The following is a 19,203-nucleotide window of genomic DNA, read 5'->3' on the forward strand; positions in this document are numbered from 1 at the left end:
CTATCTTTTTCAGAGAATCTCTGGTGAAGCACACAGTGCTTTCCATCCTGCTGACAAATGCAGTAATAGCTTTCTCTTCCCCACATCTGTCTGCTCTCCTTTGAGTTTGAGCCCAGCCACAATTACTGCCTGCTGAGGCAAAAGAGCTTCTCACAGTCTTGAGAAACTGTAGCAGTGGGCAGCTTCCTCCAGAGCTTTAACCGCCCTTCAGCAGAAACAGCCCTCTCTTACACTGCTGTTATTCTGTTCTGTTGAAGCTGAGCCTTGATGTCTGGGCTACCTCTGTGCTGGACTTCCCCAGAGGTTCTATTAAATTGTGTCTGAAGGTTCCTGGGCTTATTCTGGCGCAGAAAGGCGTGGAGCCTTAGCTCCTTTAGAGGCTTTTCCCTGCTATGCCTGATAAGGAAGCATGCTTTCACTGGATATGGTTTGCAAGATTGGGCCCCAGCAACTGTACTTCCAGTGGTAGGTGTTCTCTCAAGTTATTAATGAAAGTTAAGGCATCTCACTTATTCTTCTGTGGTGAGACATACTGTGTTTCTGCTGGATAAAGAAATTAATGAGATTCTTGTTTCTTTTCAGCATAATCAATGGGTTTGCTCTGCCTCTGAAGGAAGAGCACAAAATGTTCCTCATCAGGGTCTTGTTACCACTGCACAAAGTGAAATCTCTCAGTGTCTACCACCCACAGGTGAGAAGTGCTTCAAATCTTCAGGGCAGAATGCGATTCTTGCAATAGTACTTATTCAGGCTTGCTTGTAGCTATTCGTCAGGCTGCATTACTATATTACATGACCTTCCTGCTGTAAGACATCTGGGGCTTTTCACTACCTCTTTACTGTGGTGATTTGTCCCAGCCTTGCAGTGTCTGGGCCTGTGTGCGTTATGAGTGTGCTTTTTGGCACTGGCTGATAGGAAGGTATCCTCCACTTCCTGCTGACTTAATGCTCTGATCTGCTTTGCCTCTCTGTGATGGAAGATTGTGAAATATTGGTGCATTACTAAAACGAGAGGTAAAATTCAGAGCTCCATTCATCAGCCTCTGTATGTGGTGTGTCAGCTGTTAGTCACTGCTGAGATATGCAGATGGATTGGTGTGCTGGACTGCTGGACTGGCATAGAAATTAATTTCTTGCCATTTAGAAGTCATAAAAGAAGAGAAACGTGGAGATCGGGACTTGAGATAGATGGATGAGAAAACTTGAGAAAATGGATGCTGAACAGTGATGTTTATTCTCCCAACCTTGTTTTTACTGGGTGGTATTCAGGTTTGCTCCTTGTCATGTGTGTGGCTGTGCTTGCATTAGAGTGCATTAGCTGTAGACTGCTCTAGGTGACTCATTCTCTAAGGTTGCATGCACTCGCTAAGCTCAGGCCCTATCTAGTCGTAGGGCCACTTGTCATCAGAAGAATTGGGACTGACTTTTAATACAGTCTGATAGTGTTAGGACAAGGGGGGGGTGTCTTTAACCTAAAAGAGGCAAGACTTAGGTTAGATATGAAGAAGTTTTTTACTCAGTGGATGATGGGGCACTGGAACAGGTTGCCCAGAGGGGTTATGGGTGGAGACATTCAAGGTTGGGTTGGATGGGATCCTGGGCAGCCTGATCTAGTGGTTGGCAAACCTGCCCACAGCATGAGGGTTGGAATTAAATGATATTTGAGGTCCCCTCCAACATAAGTCATTATATGATTAACTGGATTTATTTGGAGCTGCAGCTGTCTGCTTGTCGCACACACTGTGGAGGGCCTAACGTTACTTCCAGTTGTGGGTGGTGGTGTTGCTTGTATCTCCAGTACACTTGAAGAAGCTCTAATTTTGCCATGTGTTCTCCTGCAGTTGGCATACTGTGTTGTACAGTTCTTGGAGAAAGACAGCAGCTTGACAGAGCCGGTGAGTAACCTTTCTTAACCTCTGCATGACAGTCAAATCCCCAAAGCTTCACAGCTTCCTTAGGGTTCAGAAAGTGTGAGAAGAGGCTACAGAGTCTGGGGGGTACATAGATTATTTACTGAACTTGCTTGGCACTCTGTGGGCAAAATAGATGGTGCTGCTCATGTGCAAGCCTTTCTGAAAGCTTCAAGAACGTGGCTGATTTTTGCTTTTGTGCTTCAGATATTGGAGCAAAGTGTCCTTTCAGGGCAGAGCCAGTGATGGATTCTGCAGAGACAAAACAAATAGCTTTCTGACACCTGGTGGAACCAGCATGAACTCGCAAAGCCTTTGAAATAGTAAGAGTTCAGTCTGTCAGAGTTGGCTGAAAAACTGTCAGAATGAGGCTATGAACCTGGAACCCAAAAGACTACTTATGCAGGCCCCTGTTTCTTGATGAAAGTATTCTTCCTGCTCTAGCATCAGTATGCTAACTCCACAGTGTTAAGTCACAGTGTAGAGACATATGCCTTCAGGATGTAGTGCTGTTGAAACAGCAAGTTCTAAAATGTGTGAGCAGTGGGTCCCTCATGTATTCCAGTTACTGGCTATGCAGGCATGCAGTGTTAGCCAGACTATATGCTGGCTTGGCAGAGGGTTGGCAAGAGACAAATGTTTCTCCACCTACTGCAGGCCAGGAAATGTCTTCTACAGAGCTGAGCTTTGCAACCTCAAAACAGCAGATGGCCATGTGCTTGTGTCATTGTAGCAGGGAGCACCAAAAAGTGTGAGCATTTTAATGAGTAACACTAGCTGAGGTCGTTCTGTTCTTTGGCTGAAATGTGTGTGTTTTTGGTGCTCAATGGAAGCTGGTCAGCTTTCTGGCTCTGCAGCTCTAATGCTGGAATGCTGAAACAGATCTCCTTGCTTTTTTCTTTTCTTCCTTTTTAAATGTAGGACCTCAGTTTTCTGTGTTCCTAAAAGCCTGCTCTGGAACAAATTGTGTAAAGTAGCTTCCTGATCATGCTGAATACTTCCTGTAGCTGAAATCCAGCCTAGCAGCCTCCTGTCAAAGCTCTCACTGTAGGGTGAGGGGTAAGAGAGAAATGGGAAAGTCTGTCAATACTTCCAAGATTCATTCTGAAGCTTATTCAAATAGTAAAGCTTCATAGCTCATCACTGCTTCCTTAGCTGGCAGTCCCTGGATTAGAGAGACAGCTCTGGTTTGTTGTCAGTGGGCCATTGCATAGGGTCCTTACCATATAGACCAAGGCAGTGTTACCACAGTCTTGTCGAAACATCCTGCTTGTGAATGTTTTGAATAGACTCTTGGTGTTACTGGAGTTATTGAAGTCTGGGGTTATGCCCCAGCAAGGCCATGACTGCAGTAGCAGATATTGCCACCAGTGCTGAAAGGAGGCCAGGTCTTACTAGGTCTGCAATCACTTAGTGTGCCACCCAAACCTTGCTCAGTAAGGCTGAGCATGGTAGCTCTTACATTACAGCAGCCTGACTGATTGCCAGGTGAGCAAGACTTCAGGTGTGCTAAGTAATAGTGAACACAGACTCAACACATCTTGCACCACCTTAGCTGTAGGAAAAACTGTCTGAGTCACTGAAGCTGACTCTTACCTGAACAGCAGACCTGAGTAACAACAAATGCTGAGGATACCAAACTGCTACTTGAGCCTTGAGTTGGTGGCTCAGATGTTCCTCATCTTGCTGTTGCTTTGCCTACTGCTGACCTTGTGTTGAGGTAAAATTTCTCTCATATGTTTGCTTCAGATTCAGACTGAAGTACAGAGTTTAAAATAGTAGCTCTTACCAGGAATTGTCTGAATCTAGTGTCTGTAGAGTTGGTACACAGTTAGCATTCCTGTAAACACCATACTGATGGCTCCAACTGAGTGAAGGTCTGCAAGATCATGGATCCTGTCTTTGACAGTACCTAGAAGTAGGTGGTTAGGCAAGGAAGCGATATTAATAAATAAAGTAGGATATAGCTCTATATTCCCCTAGTATATTCCTCCACAATCTTGTAAGCAATAGTTTCCTCAGACAGAAGTTGCATCTGTATTGTCATATTTCATCATCATCGTTAGGTTTAGCCTCTGTAAACTTATCTGTTCCTTTCTGAAGCAGTCTGGACTCTGGATGAAAGTCCTCAAGAATGAGCTACCTTTGTATATAATGGTATTTCCTTTTGCTTGCCCTGAATGTGGCCATTGCATTATTTATTGGGTACTTTCTAGCGTTCAAGCTCTGTGGTATATTGAATAATGATTCCTTCATCACCTTCCCCATAGCATTTCTGATTTTACTGGTTGATCTTTCATTGTTGCTCTGCGCCATCTGGCATCCCCTGCCCACTCTGAGTTGATCCTTCCTTATTAAAGTGTGCTGGGGGAAGAAGTAGTTCTAAGCTTTGTGCTGGTAGTACCAAATGTTAGCATCCTGGGCTGCACTGCTGTCTTGTATGCAACTTGGCAGAGTTTGTGCTTTTCTCTTCCTTCTTCCCTGGTAACTCATGCTCTTGAGAGTATCATTATTTCTGTTACTTCCTCTCTTTGCTGTTGTGACCAGACTTTTAAAATCTTATTTCACACTCTGTGTTAACTTTCAGTCTCTAACACTATGTCTGTACCCTTCCTACTCAGGTGATTGTGGGCTTGCTGAAGTTCTGGCCGAAAACACACAGTCCCAAGGAGGTGATGTTTTTAAATGAGCTGGAAGAGATCCTGGATGTGATTGAGCCATCTGAATTTGTGAAAGTTATGGAGCCCTTGTTCAGGCAGTTGGCCAAGTGCGTCTCCAGCCCACACTTCCAGGTGGGTCCCAGCTCAGGGAGTGGGTAGGGGGTCTGACTTGTAACCCACTTGGCATGTGAGGGTTATGCCACAACTCTTGAGCTTGTCTCTGTGGACCAGTGGCACGTAGTGGTGCCACCAGAGAGAGTACTGGGGTTCCATGTGGTGGGAGGCAGTGAGAGTCCTTGCCCAACCACAGAGCAATCTCATCCAAAGGGGCAACTAAGCTGATGAGTGGATCCACTCCTGCTGTGCTGTGCAGCAGGTGGAGCAGAGGTACTCTGCCACCTCCTGTTTTATCTAGCAGATGCAGTACAGAGGAGATCCACCACAGTGTCACTGTAGGTCCAAGCTGGCTGCAGTACTAGACTGAGACTGATGAAAGAGGCTGTGGAACACGAGTGGCTTCAGACAAGGTTCTTTGTATTATTCCAGCGTTGATGATAGGTATACTGAAAGTAGTAGTCTGCTTCTTCCTTGTTCCGTGAAAGTGGCTTGCCCAGGTGTGGGTGGGGTGTTAAATGGTGACGTAGCTCACCCCCAGGGTGGGTGTGACTGCACAGTGAGGCAGTCACTTGCAGTGTCTTTTAATACAGTGAGGAACAAAGTTGTGTTCAGAAGCCAAAAATGGGATCAACCTAGGTTGTGTGTAAAAATTTCCCAGAAGGGAGTGACTCTGGAAAGGACTTGGGAAGCTTGATCAAAATTAATTGGACGTGAACTACTTGTTTGGTTGATGGGAACCAAGGGGCTAACAAGACCTTTGCACATGAAAGTAGCTACAGTAGGAAATTGGAACAGTACAGTAGGAAAAGGAACTTGAATGGAAGAAGGAAAGGCTGGAGAAGAGGCATCCTGTACCAGACCAGTCCTCTTCTTCAGCTCTTTGCAAAACAGGACTGAAAAACATGGGCAACTTGTGAACACTTCACAGTCTAGGGGAATAAACCTCAAAGGTGTTCCAGACAGTAAGAGTAAACAGTTTTAGTGACTGCAACTTGTCAGAGAGCAAAAGTGAGAATTGATTTCTTAGTAAGTCTGAATACCTTGGTGTGGGAGAGAGTTTTCTCCAAGTGGATTGTGCATTAATCAGCAGTCAAAGGCTTAACAAGATATAATAGGTGGAAACCAAGGCTAGGTAAGTGAACACAAGATGAGTTTCACTTCATTTACTCATGTGAAATGATATATTAAGAGGATATAGTGAGTTCTGTCAGACAAAATATAGAACAGACTAGATGCCTCTTTTCCCAGGTGTTTAGCTCATCCTCAAGCCAGTGTTAAGTGCAGAAATTCACCTGTCAGCTTGGTTACTACATTGCTGAAATTTGTAGCTAAATATGAAGAAGTGTGGTTGAATCTCTCTTGCTAGATTTGTTTGATGTGTTGGAGCAGAGTTGGCTGCCCCAAGACTTTCCATATTTTCACCCATGCTAAATCAGTAGATGGATTGTGGTCCTGCTATTTGAAACATGCTCAAATGCCCAGGGAGGCTGTGTTAGAGAGAAGGTCAGGGTGGGATGGTAGCTGTGGAGCTTTACAGACGACAGTCTGAGGAAATGCAGGAGTCCTGGAGTTGTTCTGTGCCGTGACCTGAAGAGGATGATGTTACTGTGCTCGAGTGTTGTGTAGAGAGCATTGGAGTAAATGTTGGACTTGCCTGGTTAAGAACACGAGGTTTTACCCCAGGAAAGTGAGAAGTGTCTGGTTAAATGCCATAAGAGAAAGAACTCTAGGCAAAGGGAAAAAAATGGCCACGCAGAAGTTAGCAAAGGTCAGCCTTGCTGCCTGTGCTGCGGGAAAGTGTTTGCTCCTCAACTGGGTGGTGGTAAGCTCTGGTCTCAGCACTGCACAGTTTCCATGTGCACCACAGGTGTTACTGGAAGGAGCCTCTCCAAGAACGGGTTTCTCTCCCACTGCAGGTGGCAGAGCGAGCACTGTACTATTGGAACAACGAATATATCATGAGCCTGATCAGCGATAACGCAGCCAAAATTCTCCCGATCATGTTTCCAGCGCTCTACAAGAACTCCAAGAGTCACTGGAACAAGTAGGTCTTTCCGCATGCCCTGGCACTTGCTGTGCATGCAGGATTGCTTGACCTACTAGCGATCTTGGGGCATGCTGCTACAGTGCAATGATGCATGGCACTCGGTGACACCAGGTGCTGAGACAGAGGGGGTGTTGTTAGTGTCGGCGTGGGAAGGTGCCACAGCAGACCACGGTGGCCTGTAAGGTCTCAGACATCTTGCAAGGGTCAGCACTGTGGCTGTTAAGTCTACCCAGAGTTTGATACCTGCGTATCTCTAGCTGCAGGTCTCCTGGAGGTGTGCTGTAGGTTTTCCAGCTGATTCTTGACTGCTTTTTAACTGATGATCACCCAATTGTGATGGGATACCTAATGTGTGTACCTGGTTGCCCTTGAGTACAGAAAGAATAGAGAAAGCAGAACCAGCCAGGCAGATGTCAGATTACCTCCTGTGTCTGCACCCTTGGTACTTGTCTGTGTTGTGGTTCAACCCTAAACTTCCTGCTAGCCTGTCTTCCAGCTGCTTCTTCCTCTGATTTCTTATCCATTTAAATCAAATTGTAGAACTCCTTTTTAATGCATTAGCTGAAAGTGCTTAGTCCACAGCTGAGATCCTGAAGCTTTCTTGTAAAAAATACAGGGAGATGGGGGGGGAAAAAAAAAGTCATCTTTTATTCCAGAGTATGGAAATACCAAAATAATTAATTGTGGGGAGACTGTATAAGACCAGGAGTGTTAGGAGTATGCTGTGGTAGTGAAGACAGGGTTGTGAGGTAGAATTGTTCCTTACTGGCCTGCTGTTTGACTCTTTCCTTCTCTTAGTTGTAGCAGGAAGCACAGACTTGAGCCACCAGGCAAGGCTTGTCTGAATGTATGAACATCTCCATGCTGAGCTGTCCTGCTCACTTTCCATTTGGTGTCTGTCAGTTACACATGCAGACACCAAAGCATGCACACTCCATGAGTACGTTTAGCAGAAGGCAGACACGTGCATATGCAGACAGGCACACATACATGCACAGGTGTGTGTGTATAGGTGCTCTCCCACTCAGTGTTACTGCATCTGATCAGAGGTCAAAAAAGGACTTCATGTTCTTGTTTGAAATGCTCTGCCAGTTCTTCTTCCTCCTTTTGCAGTCAACATTCCTGATTCTGCTCTTTCTACTTTTCTTATTTGTCTCTGTTGTGTTGGCATTGCAGAGGAGGTCCTAAAGGTGTTTTCCTCTTTTCTCTTTATTTTAGCCCTGATCTTGTCCTTGTCTCAGCCCTTGTCCTTGTCTCAGCACAGGCTGAGTACCTCAGTTTCTCCTTTTCCTTCCTGTAGCTCATTTCCTCTCTGTTTTGTCAGTCAGACTGCATAAATCCAGCAAGGCTGTAGCTCTCTTCCTTATTCCATCTGTAGAGCTGGAGATGCACCAGGGCTCACATCTATAGTCTCATCATTTCCCGCAGCTCAGGTATTTCAGAGTCAGCTTGAATACTTGCTTTTATTCCTTGCAGAGGGTCTTTGTCACGGAATCTGCTCAGGCACATTGTAACCTATATGTAGATTACTGACACGAAGGCAGTTTTTTTTCCCCTCTGCTCTTTTCCGTTTCCAGGGCTGTTGGATGTCTGTGTTTTGGGCAGCTCAGTAGCAAAACTCATGAGTAAACACTGGGCAGCCCAAAAAAGTCATGTTTTGCATCTTGAGGCTAATAGTGGAAGGCACTAGAGTTAGATTAGGTAAATCCCTCTTCTGAACAACCCTAAAAAGGTCCTTAGAGTCCTTTCTCTCCAGTTTGTGACTATAGGAATTGAGTGCGATTGTTTTTGCACTTGGAAAGAGCAGTCAGAGCAGGACTATCCCAATAGTTTTCTCTCTTTTTACTCCATCTCTTTCTCTGTATGATGGTCTCAGATGCTATCTCTGTGAAGGGGTTTTTCCACTCTAAGAAGTGGGGCTGTGTAGGGTTTTTACCAATGCTGTGATGTATGAGTTGCTGTGACTGCTCTTGTCTCTGCTGCTGGGGCTAACTCAGGGCTGAGAATCTGGAGGATACCACCATGACTTGTTCTCCTTTCCTGTTTTCTTTGCAGGACGATCCATGGACTGATCTACAATGCACTAAAACTGTTCATGGAGATGAACCAAAAGCTTTTTGATGACTGCACACAGCAATACAAGGCAGAGAAGCAGAAGTGAGTAAGAGCTTCTTGTCCAGTGGCTTGAGCTCGTCGTGGAGTCTCTTTGAATACATTAACAACTGGTAGATCCCAGTAGACAGAGGGGGAATAAAAGGGTGGTGCAAATCATTTTATCAGCAAGTAGAGGGCTCCTCAGCAGTAACTGTATGTGGAAGTGAGAAGAGTTATTAAACATTTGATCAGGTAATCCTTCCAGTTCTGCTGAAGCAGTTAGCTTGGAAAAGAGTGACAGAGTTTTCTGGGTCATGAGGAAGTAAACTGCAGTGTGAAAAGTCTACTTAGCTTTACAGAGAAGCTTATGGTCTGCCTTGAAATTATTTAGCAGTTCTTATGTGTCTTGGTAATGCCTGTAGAATCCTGCTGCTTTAGAAAGTGTTTTCTGAATAATTTTGCTGCGGAGAGCATAATGCATCTTTTGCACCACAGGATGCTTTCAGTTTTTCAGTAATAAAGATGGAATAATATCTGGAACTTCGAAGAGCAAATGGTGGGGATAAAATCTTAGCTCAGCAAGTATCTGTGCCATCATGCAGTAAAGAGAAAACACTGTGCTCTTTCTGCTGCCTTGTGTTCAGAGTGATTGGTGAGTCCAATCAGTTCATTAAGATAGAAAGAAACTTTTTCTTTCCCAAGTCAGATTTCTGCTGGCTTTGTTTTGTGAAAGAGCAATAAGTAGCAAAGTTGAGATGTGGAGTTTGGGGATGGGTAACACGTATATGGAGAAATGAGTATTTTGCATTTTCTAAGTTGATGGCATTAATAACTTTTTTGCTGCCAAGTTATGAAGGGACAGAAGTCACCTGTATCTCTGGAATGATAGACGTATCCCAACAGCTGTCCGTACATGAAGTCATATTGGGCCTAACTGGGAACAAGTGGCATGTGCACCCCATTGTGACTTGCACAGAGGCTCTGTGCATGCTTAGTGACTGCCTCAGGAGGGGGTACTTTGAGGGCCCAAAGGGTATTGGTATGTGAGGGGGTATATGAGGGGGGTACTTTGAGGACCCAAAAGGGTATTGAGGGCCCTTTGAGGGCTATTGGTATAGCTTCTATGAAGACAGAGGAAATACTAAACATCTATCTGCCTTGTCTAGTCTTTCAAAGGACCCTTTTGATGTGGGGGTTGCTAGGAATTGAAGAACTGTAGGTGCCAGTTGATAACACAGCAGTGGATTGGTAGCAAAGGTTCTGCACCAGGGGGTGGTCAGGCATGGAACAGGCTCTCCAGGGCAGTGGTCACAGCCCCGAGCTGCTGGAGTTAAAGGAATGCACAATGCTATCAGACATAGGGTTTGAATTTTGGGTGGTCCTGTGTGGAGTTGGATTCAGTGATCCTCGTGGGTCCCTTCCAAATTATGAGATTCTGTGATTCTTTAATATTTTCCCTGTTCTAGGGCATTTGTGAAGCCCACTCCTGGATCCCAACATACATTTTAAGTCACAGTCAGAGCACTATTTATGTTGAGGTCTATCTGCCATTTCCATCAGGCTTTTTCTATCTCTTACAGCTTATACCTGCTCTCAGCTTTTGAAGGTGACAGCAGTACCAATGTGTAGCTTATGGAGAATTATTCTGGAAAAGATCCACAAACCATAGAATCATAGAATTGCTTGGACTGGAAGGGACCTTAAAGACCACCCAGTCCCAATCCCCCTGTTGTGGGCTGGGTTGCCACCCACCAGATCAGGCTGCCCAGGGCCTTGGAGGTACATACCTCCAGGGGTGGGGCATCCACAACTTTTCTGGGCAACCTGTTCCCGTGCCTCGTCACCCTCTTGAGTGAAATTTCTCTCCCTAATGTCTAATCTAAATCTCCCCTCTTTTAGTTAAAAGCTATCCCTCCTGTCTTATCACTATCAGACCCTGTACAAAGTCAGTCCCCCTCCTGCTTATAAGCTCTCTTCAAGTACTGGAAGGTCACAATGAAGTCTCCCCAGAGCCTTCTCTTCTTCAGACTGAACGAGCCCAGCTCCCTCAGCCTTTCTTCACAGGAGAGGTGCTGCAACCCTCTGAGCATCTTCATGACCTGCTCCAACAGCTCCACATCTTTTTTGTGCTTAGGGCCCCAGGTCTGGACACAGTACTGCAGGTAGGGCCTGACAAGAGCAGAGCAGAGGAGAACAATCCCCTCCCTTGCCCTTCTTCCACCTCTCTTTTGATGCAGCCCAGGATACTGTCGTTCTTCCAGGCTGCAAATGCACACTGCTGGCTCATTCTCCACTTTTTATCCACCAGGATCCCCAAGTCCTTCTCTAGAGGGCTGCTCTCAAGGAGATCTTTTCCCAGTCTGTACACATATCTGGGATTGCCCTGACACAAGTGCAACATCTTGTTAAACTTCATTATGTTCATGTGTCCACTTCTCAAGTTTGTCCAGGTTCCTTTGGATGGCATCCTTTTTGCACTATTCAGCTTAATGTCATCAGCACACTTGCTGAGTGTGCACTCAGTCCCACTGTTTGTCAGAAATAAAGATGCTGAAGAACACTGGTCACAAGATGGACCCCTGGGGCACACCACTAATCACCAGCTTCTCTCTGGGTGTATATCTGTTGACCTCAGCCCTCTGGCTGTGACCATTCAACTAATTCTTTATCCACCAACTAGTCCAGCCTTCAAATCCATATCTCTCCAGGTTAGAGATAAGAACATAGTGTGGGACCATGTCAAAGGCCTCATATAAGTACAGGTAGATGACATCAGTTGCCTTTTCTTTGTCCACCAATACCATCACTTCATCACACAAAGCCACCAGATTGGTGAGGCATGATGTGCCTTTGGTGAAGCTGTGCTGGCTGTCTTGAATCACCTCCTCATCTCACACATGCTGTAACATCTCTTCCAGGACAATCTGTTCCATAATCTTCCCAGCATGGACATGAGGTGAGGCTCACTGTTCCACAGTTCTCTTGATCTTCCTTTCTTAAAAATGGGAGTGATGTTTTCCTTTTTCCAGACACCATGGTCTTCATCTGGACTTACTCTTTGGTTACAGTGTGAGGGATTTTGCTCCCCCAACTTTCACCTACAGGTTTGGGGATGTGGGAGACATGAGAAGCCTGACTACCAGTGAAGACTATGACAGAGAACTTGCTGAGTACATCAGTCTTCTGTGTCCATTCTTGCTAGCCCATATGATGAAGGGGCAGAACCATTCTCATTTGTCAGGTGTTCACTTTCCATGTTTCTTCTGACCAATGTACCTGTAGAACCCCTTGTTATTTTTCACATCCCTTGCCTAGTTTCATCTGCATCTTGGCTTTCCTGATCCCAACTTTTCATGTTCAGACAGCATCCCTATATTTTTTTCCTGGCCACCCATCGCTGTTTCTGCTGCCTCTACTTTTCCTTCTTCTCCCTCAGAGTGACCAGTGGGTTCTTGCTTAGCCTTATTGGTTTCCTGCTCTCTCTGTGTAATTCTCCTACTGGGGGGATGGAGAGCTCTTGTGCTCTCAGAAAGGAGTCCTTAAAGAGTTGCCTCCTCTGTTCCATTCATATGTTTGTAAGGATAGTTTTTCAAAGGATCCTATCTAATAATTCCTTATACAGCTGGAACTGCTATGCTCTCCTGAAGTTCAAGGTTCTGACTCTGCTCTTCATCAAGCCCATATTCCTTGACATGGGCATGTAGCATGCTTGCTACAGCCCAGACTGCCTCAGTTATTAACCTCTTTAATGATCTGCTCTGCACCGATGAGCACCAAGTCTTGTAACGTTTCACCTCTGGTTGTTCTGTTCAGTACTTGGATCAGGAAGCTGTGCTTAATGCACTTCTGCAATGACTTGCAGTCGTCTGTGTTGCTTTCCCATCAGACAGACAGACAGTTGAAATCCTCTATCAAGATGAGACCTGTGGGTACAATGCCTTTACAGCTGAAGTAAGAAAGCCTCATTAACAGGCTCCCCTTCATCAGGCAGTCTGTAGTGGACCTTGAACACCAGGTGTCCCTTATTGGTCTAGTCAGCGTGGCTCTTAGCTGTTTCTTAGGGACACTTCAGGGACGAGCCTCAGAAAATCAAGCATTGCTTGTGAAGATGAGTTTATCTGAGAAGTATGGCCTTTGCTGAAGGCCATTGTAAAAATGCCATCTGTGTCTTTAAAACTTCAACCATATACAAGCAAATGCATGTACCCTTAACACTTTTGCTGTGCATTCTGAACTGTAATAGAATAAGTCATATCTGGAATGACTTGTTTCTCTTACAGGAGGCAACATCATTTACTTGTATCTCCCCTGTGAAAGGAGACAATTTTGTCACAGAAGAGTGTCTTGGAGGCTGCAGGGCCATTCCTGCCCTGCCCCTTGCTTGCTCTTCTTTCAGCCTGGTCCAGTGAATAGCAGTCCCAACAGCTGCTTCCACAGCTCATTTCTGCTGTCTCACTGGCAGAGGTCACTGTAGACCAGGGCCTGCTGGTGCACAGTAATATGAGGTTGTAGTCAACTGCTGTTCTATTTGCAAATGTGGAGACTTAAATGGAGTAGTAATTGTGCTTGTTTTCTAAAATAAACATGAAGTTTATTGTTTTAGGAGTAAAGTGGTGTTCCTAAGGCTGCCTGAGAGAGGGCTGACTGGATTGCTGTAATGCAGGATCAGTCTTTAACTGCACAATACCTCGTGATTACTACAGGACCTCTGCCTTATCCAGTGAGACTGACAAGTTTGAAAAGCTGAAGATGAGTCTGCTTCTTTGTAGACAGAAAAAGGAACAGACATTTAAAATGTTTCCCAGGGAGCCCCTAGAGGCCTTGTACTAAGAATTAAGAAAAAGCAAATGTGGCAAAGATCACATTATCGTGTATAGCCTCCTTTCTTACAGTTTGGAGGCAATTACGGAGTATAAGGGCTTCCTTGACATGGACAAGCAGGACTCTTGGTAGACCAGTAGCTAGGATAAAAGCCAGAGAAATTGAAAATGAGAAATGAAGCAGAGATTTTAGTGCAGAGGTTTAAAATGTAGAAGGGAATAGCAAGGAGCGGTGGATGGTCACCTCTGCGGGGGAAAGGTCACTGCCCTGGGATTTACAAGCAGCCAAGTTGAACGGTCACATGAGGTCTGCAGCAAAGTCTGTGCCAAGCTGAAGAGCTGTTTATCCCAGAAACCAGGCTCTCAGCTGTGCTCCTGCAGTAGGGACAAGGAGAAGGTTCCTGTGCCACTTGCTGCTGCTGCCACACTGTGCTCTGGGCTGAGCAAGGAGCATGCCTGCCTGCCTCCCTCCCTGGGCTGGCTGCAGCACATCTGTTCTACTTGCCCTGTCTCACCTCTAGATTGAAAACTTGGATATCCAAAGGGCTGAGCAGCTCTTCCCTTACCTGTGCTCTTCTGCTATCCCTATTCTTGTTTTCCTGTTGGTGAAAGCTGTGCTGCCCCCAGGAGTTCACTTGTGCGCTCTCTCTCTCTCTCTGCAGGGGAAGGTTCAGGATGAAGGAAAGAGAAGAAATGTGGCAGAAAATAGAGGAGCTGGCCCGGCTGAATCCTCAGGTGCGTAACAGCAGGATCTGGGACAAACAGGACAAGAATGTGCTGGGGGAGCTTGGCTTGCTTCCTGAGCTCATGAGAGCAGGCTGTAGCACCTGGTCTCAGTCCTGTGCACACAGCTGCAGTGTTGGTCTGTCCCTTTCAGGCTGTGTTTCACCAGTTTAGACTTCAACCTCCTGAATTATGCTCGTCAGGGTGTGTGTATTCATGGGCTCCCTTCTTGGCTGTGGCTATACATGCAGTTTGCTGTGGCTCGTTTGGGTGCCACAGGCAAAAATGGATGAGAGAAAACGCTCCTTTCCTGACTGTGCACATGCTGTGACCTTTGAGAGCACCAGAAAGGGCGACTGGAAAAAGTGTGTCATGCTCTGTTAGGATGCTGAGGGGAGGAAATTTGGTGTTGGGTGATGTGCTCATTCCCCAGTGTTCTGTGTTATCTGCAGTATCCCATGTATTATGCACCTCCTTCATTGCCTCTGGTCTGCTGTATGGAAACGGAGACCCCAACTGCAGAGGATATTCAGCTACTGAAGAAAACAGTGGAGACAGAGGCTGTGCAGGTGTGTAAGTGACGAGGGGCCTTCCAGAAACTGCTCTGGACATGACCAGTTAGTGCAGGATCCAGCAGACAGAACAGCTCATTCAAAATGTCCTGAGGGTCAATGCCCCCTACTCTAATTCCTGGTTGTTAGAGATCAGCCTATGCAAGTAGGACTTTGCTGTGTCCTTGTGGTCTGTGGCTCTCAGCCTGTTCTGTAGCACGTCACTATGTCAGCCAGCAAAGCAGTTGGTATCAGAGGAAGGGAAGCCTTAGGCTGTATGGGGCTGAAGGGGTGTGCTGCAGATACCTGACTTCTTTGGTTTGTCTGTAGATGCTGAAAGACATTAAGAAGGAGAAGGTTTTGCTGCGCCGGAAATCTGAGCTTCCTCAGGACGTCTACACTATAAAAGCCCTGGAGGCCCACAAGAGAGCAGAAGAGTTTCTCACCTCAAACCAGGAGGCTCTCTGACGGGCTCAGAAGCTGGCCCAAGAAGCTATGTCCCATCCTTTTCCCCCAGGGGTCACAGAAATGCACTCGGTTCTCATGTATAATAAGGAATGAACATGGTGAGCCGTGCCTGTCCTCCACTCCATCCACATCCCTGCAGGATAGATCTGTTTTTATGTTGTACCTTGTATCTCACTACTGCCATATCCTCCTGCTTCTCCTCCTCCTTCCACACACACAGTGTGCGTGTGTGAAGGGAACCTGTCTGCCCTGCAGGTCCAGGCAGGGGTTGCTTCATTTCCAGCTGCTGCCTGGTTTTTGCTCTTCCTGGGAGCCTTGCAGGGCAGGCAGGTGCTTCCTGTGGCTCTGCTAGAAGGAGGGCTGAAGGGAGCTGCTCTGGGCTCTCTGTAAGCACTAGAGAGAACCCAGTCCCTCCGCAGCTCACCTCTGCGGGGCGGCTGAGCTGGGCAGCGGCGCAGTGTGGTCGATCTGTCAGGCTTCAGGATCAGCCTGAGCTGCCCAGTTCAACCCAGCCTGAGCCAGGTGTGTTGGCTGGAGACCGCCACACGTGGCTCAGTGTGCCGCAGCCATCCCAGGTGCCCGCCTCCGCTGTGCCTGCCCCAGTGCTGCTTGCGGTGACCAGAGGCTGAGCGCACGGTGGGAACGGCTGGCAGAGTGTGTGGGGGCTCTGCCAGCTCCCCACCCTGCCTCAGGGTACAGCTCTGCAGTGGGAGGGCTCACGTACAGCAGGAGATGTTTGCTTCCACCTTTCTTTTGCCTCAAGCCCCCCGTTCTGTTCCCCTGTTGGTGGAGTGGGGGTTCAGTGCTTCGCCACCCCCAGTATAGCTGGGTGCAAGCACTACATCTTATTGCTTCCCTCCTTTTAGAGCATCCTTAGAAGCTCTCTTGTGGGAAAGTAAATCCCTTCAGCTCTTTGTGTTGGTCCTCGCTAAGTCGTCTCCATTCCAATGTCTTGGGTAGTTGTGGGCCCAGAGTTAACTTCTGCTTTGTAGCAGGTGTCAGCCACTGACTTCTGCTTTCTTCCTCCTCCTCCTCCTCCTGCTCAATTAAAATACTCCCGCAGCTTTCCCTCTGTGGTTCCCATCCTTAGCTCTGCAGTGGCTGGGGTTTCTAGGAAGCTTGTGCTGCTAAAGTCATTTCTGCAAATTAGTGGAAGCAATGGATACACGTTTACGGGGCCAGGCCAAGTTTGTGCGTGTTCAGTTGTCTCCTCTTTATGACTAGTGGCGAGATGCCACCATCGAATTGCTTCTGTAGGTGCTCTGAGCAGTTTGCCTCGCCTCTTCCTTCAGCACCTGCTGTGGCCTGAGGCCCTTGTTGGCTGCGTGGTGCAGCAGGGAAGTGCTGTGCTGTGCTCATTTAGTATTTAGAGCGCACTCGATAGCCCAGGGGCTTGTGCAGCACTCGGCTGCTACTGTGATCCAGCTCTCGGAGCTCTGTCTTCTACCTTCTTGTGGTGCAGATTCAGTCCCAGGCCAAGGTGATAAGCAAGGGAGTGGTCTTTGCTTCTTACTGCTGCGCTTGCTTGCTTGACACATAAGCTTGAGTGGGATGGCAGTAGTGCAGGGAGCTTACGGAGTCGGTGCCGGTCGGACACTGCTTTGCAGCATCCATAGGTCAGTGCAGAAGGTCCTGGTGTATCTGCTTTGTCCCCGCCAGCAGACCCCTTCCAGGTTGGAGCTGGTGTGCAGCGCATCTCCTTTCCTCCCACCCAAACCAAGCTGTTCTCTCCCTCTGTATCCAGTGCCCCCTGCTCTCTTCAGCTCCCTTCAGGCATGCCACCATCTCTTGGGAGCAGCTGCCAAGCGTGAGCAGGGGAGGGATCACCCACACCATGCAGGACCCCGCCTCCCCTGGCTCCATGCACCGGGCCAATTCATCAGGAGACTTACAAACACCTCAGGGAGGTTATTGCTTATTTTGAACATGACTCTGAGCTCATGGTCAGCTGCCAGTCGATTACCTCACGTGAGCCTGGCGCAGCACGTAGACACGCCGCGCTGGAGGCGGGCGGGAGCGGCAGGTGGCGGGGTTGCAGTGCACTGAGGGTTGCTACCTGCAGCGGGGCTGGGGATGCTCCTTCCTCGTGCCGGGGCTGGAGCAGCGCTGCTGGGAGCAGGGCGGTGGTGCGCGGTGCCTCCGTGCTGTGCGGCTGCCACGTTCCCATAGCTTTGTGTGTCTCGTTCCGGGTCAGGGACCTCGCGCTCGGTACCTTCCATTGCCATTAGTTTACTGCCTCCTCATTCCAGTCCTGGACTTTGAAGAAGGGGACCATGAGAGGTGGGGGGAGCACGTCGGTGCTCTCTGCCACGCGCAGGCCTGCATCTGCCACACTACAGCTGCCCCTTACTCCACAGCCGGTCGGTAGCGTTAATGCTCATCTCTGCCTTTGCCTTTCCCCACATCAGCCAAATGGACAGAACTGGAGCTGCCTCTTCCACGTCACGTGGTCCCTCCTCGGAGGGAACGAGCAAAACTAACTACTGCGTTCACCCCCTGGACACGAGTATTAAGCTGCTTACAGTTCATATGTACATATGGTGTACTTTATTTTCAGTAGAGCATTACATAGTATGAAAGTGTTGGATTTTGTACAGATGTCCCTGTATGTACAGTACTAAATAAAACCGATCTCTTGGAAAGACACGTTGGGCTCGACCTGCGCTGGCTGACGTGCACTGTGTGTGTGGGGGGGGGGGGGGGGGGGGGGGGTCTCCGGGACGGCGTTTGTCCCGTGCCGACCCGGGCACAGCCGGTCGCAACGCGCCCTGCCCGCGCACACGGGGTCAGAAGCGGTTCCTGCAGCACCGGGACGGCGCGGCCAGAGCCGGGCGGGAGGGAGGGAGGTCGGACCGCGTCAACGGGCGGAACGGGGGCGCGGGCGCCGGCGAGCGCCGTCGGCGGGCAGGAGGACGGAGGGAGGATGAGCCGCGGGGCCGGGCTCAGCCTTCGCTCCGCTTCACTTCCACTCGGGCCCGGAGCTGCCCGCGCCGTGCCGGGCCTGCAGCGCGCGCTGCACCACCGCCTGCCACTGCTCGTCCGAGATCTGGCTGGCCCAGGCGGGGATGCCCAGCGTGGGCAGCTTCACGCCCGCCATCGTCCTCTTCACCAGCTCCACGTGCTCTGCGGGCAGAAAGCCGTGAGCGAAGCGGGCCGGCGCGGAGCCGCGAAGCCCCCGAGGAGCCGCCGTTACCTGGGTCCATGGGGATGGAGCCGCGGCCGCCCTGCGCCGCCGCGCCTTCCTCCTCCTCGTCCTCGCTGTCCGCGGGAGGCTCGGGCAGGTGCAGCCTCAGCATCTGCGCCAAAAGGGGACGGCGGTGCGTCGGGGCCGCGCTCCCTCCGCCGCCGGCCTCCCCCCCGCCCCCCGCCCCGCGCCGCCCCGCTACCTGCAGCCGTTCCTGGAGGCCGGGGCCCGGCTCGGCGCCGCCTGCGGGAGGGCCCGGCTCGGCGGGGCCCTGCTCCGGCTCCTGGCTCAGCGGCTGGTACAGGTACCCGCCGGCCCCCTCTTCTTCTTCTTCCTCTTCCTCCTCCTCCTCCTCCTCATCTTCCTCGTCGCCGCTCCATCCCGCCGCGCCCTCGGGGGCCTCCGGCGGCCCCGGCTCCTCGGGACACACCCGCTCCGGCCCCATCCTCCGCGCCACCGCCATGCACCGGGCGCGGCCCCGCCGCCACCCGGAAGCCGCCCCGCCGCCGGGCACTGTGGGTGCCGTAGTCCCGCGGCGGAAGCCGCCCTCCGGAGGGACCCCCGCCCCCTCGGCCGCCCCGCGGCGCTCCGTCGGGGACCCGCCGCCCCAGCGTCCCAAAGCCCCGAGGT

General features: G+C 49.2%; 2 protein-coding genes across 4 annotated transcripts in view; one reads left to right on the forward strand and one right to left on the reverse strand.

Annotated features, from left to right (window-relative positions):
* Positions 1–18,035, forward strand: part of PPP2R5D (protein phosphatase 2 regulatory subunit B'delta) — a 29,685-nt gene extending 11,650 nt beyond the window's left edge. For all 3 annotated transcript variants that reach the window (XM_031603339.2, XM_031603338.2, XM_090134622.1), the window contains 8 exons: positions 583–691; positions 1,841–1,894; positions 4,531–4,701; positions 6,603–6,730; positions 8,789–8,890; positions 14,310–14,382; positions 14,823–14,939; positions 15,252–18,035. In XM_031603339.2, coding sequence (XP_031459199.1) covers positions 583–691; positions 1,841–1,894; positions 4,531–4,701; positions 6,603–6,730; positions 8,789–8,890; positions 14,310–14,382; positions 14,823–14,939; positions 15,252–15,389 — 892 coding nt within the window. In that variant the 3' untranslated portion in view covers positions 15,390–18,035. The remainder of the gene's footprint in view (positions 1–582; positions 692–1,840; positions 1,895–4,530; positions 4,702–6,602; positions 6,731–8,788; positions 8,891–14,309; positions 14,383–14,822; positions 14,940–15,251) is intronic.
* MEA1 (male-enhanced antigen 1) lies at positions 17,918–19,171 on the reverse strand. The gene is made up of 3 exons (XM_031603346.2): positions 18,776–19,171; positions 18,583–18,685; positions 17,918–18,512 (listed from the first exon to the last, which is right to left on the reverse strand). Exons 1-3 carry the CDS (start codon positions 19,034–19,036, stop codon positions 18,349–18,351), a joined length of 528 nt encoding a protein of 175 aa, XP_031459206.1. The 5' UTR covers positions 19,037–19,171; the 3' UTR covers positions 17,918–18,348.
* Between the last annotated feature and the right edge of the window lie 32 nt (positions 19,172–19,203).

Source organism: Phasianus colchicus, chromosome 2, assembly GCF_987193195.1.
Source record: "Phasianus colchicus chromosome 2, bPhaCol1.hap1.1, whole genome shotgun sequence".
Taxonomy (NCBI): Eukaryota; Metazoa; Chordata; class Aves; order Galliformes; family Phasianidae; genus Phasianus; species Phasianus colchicus.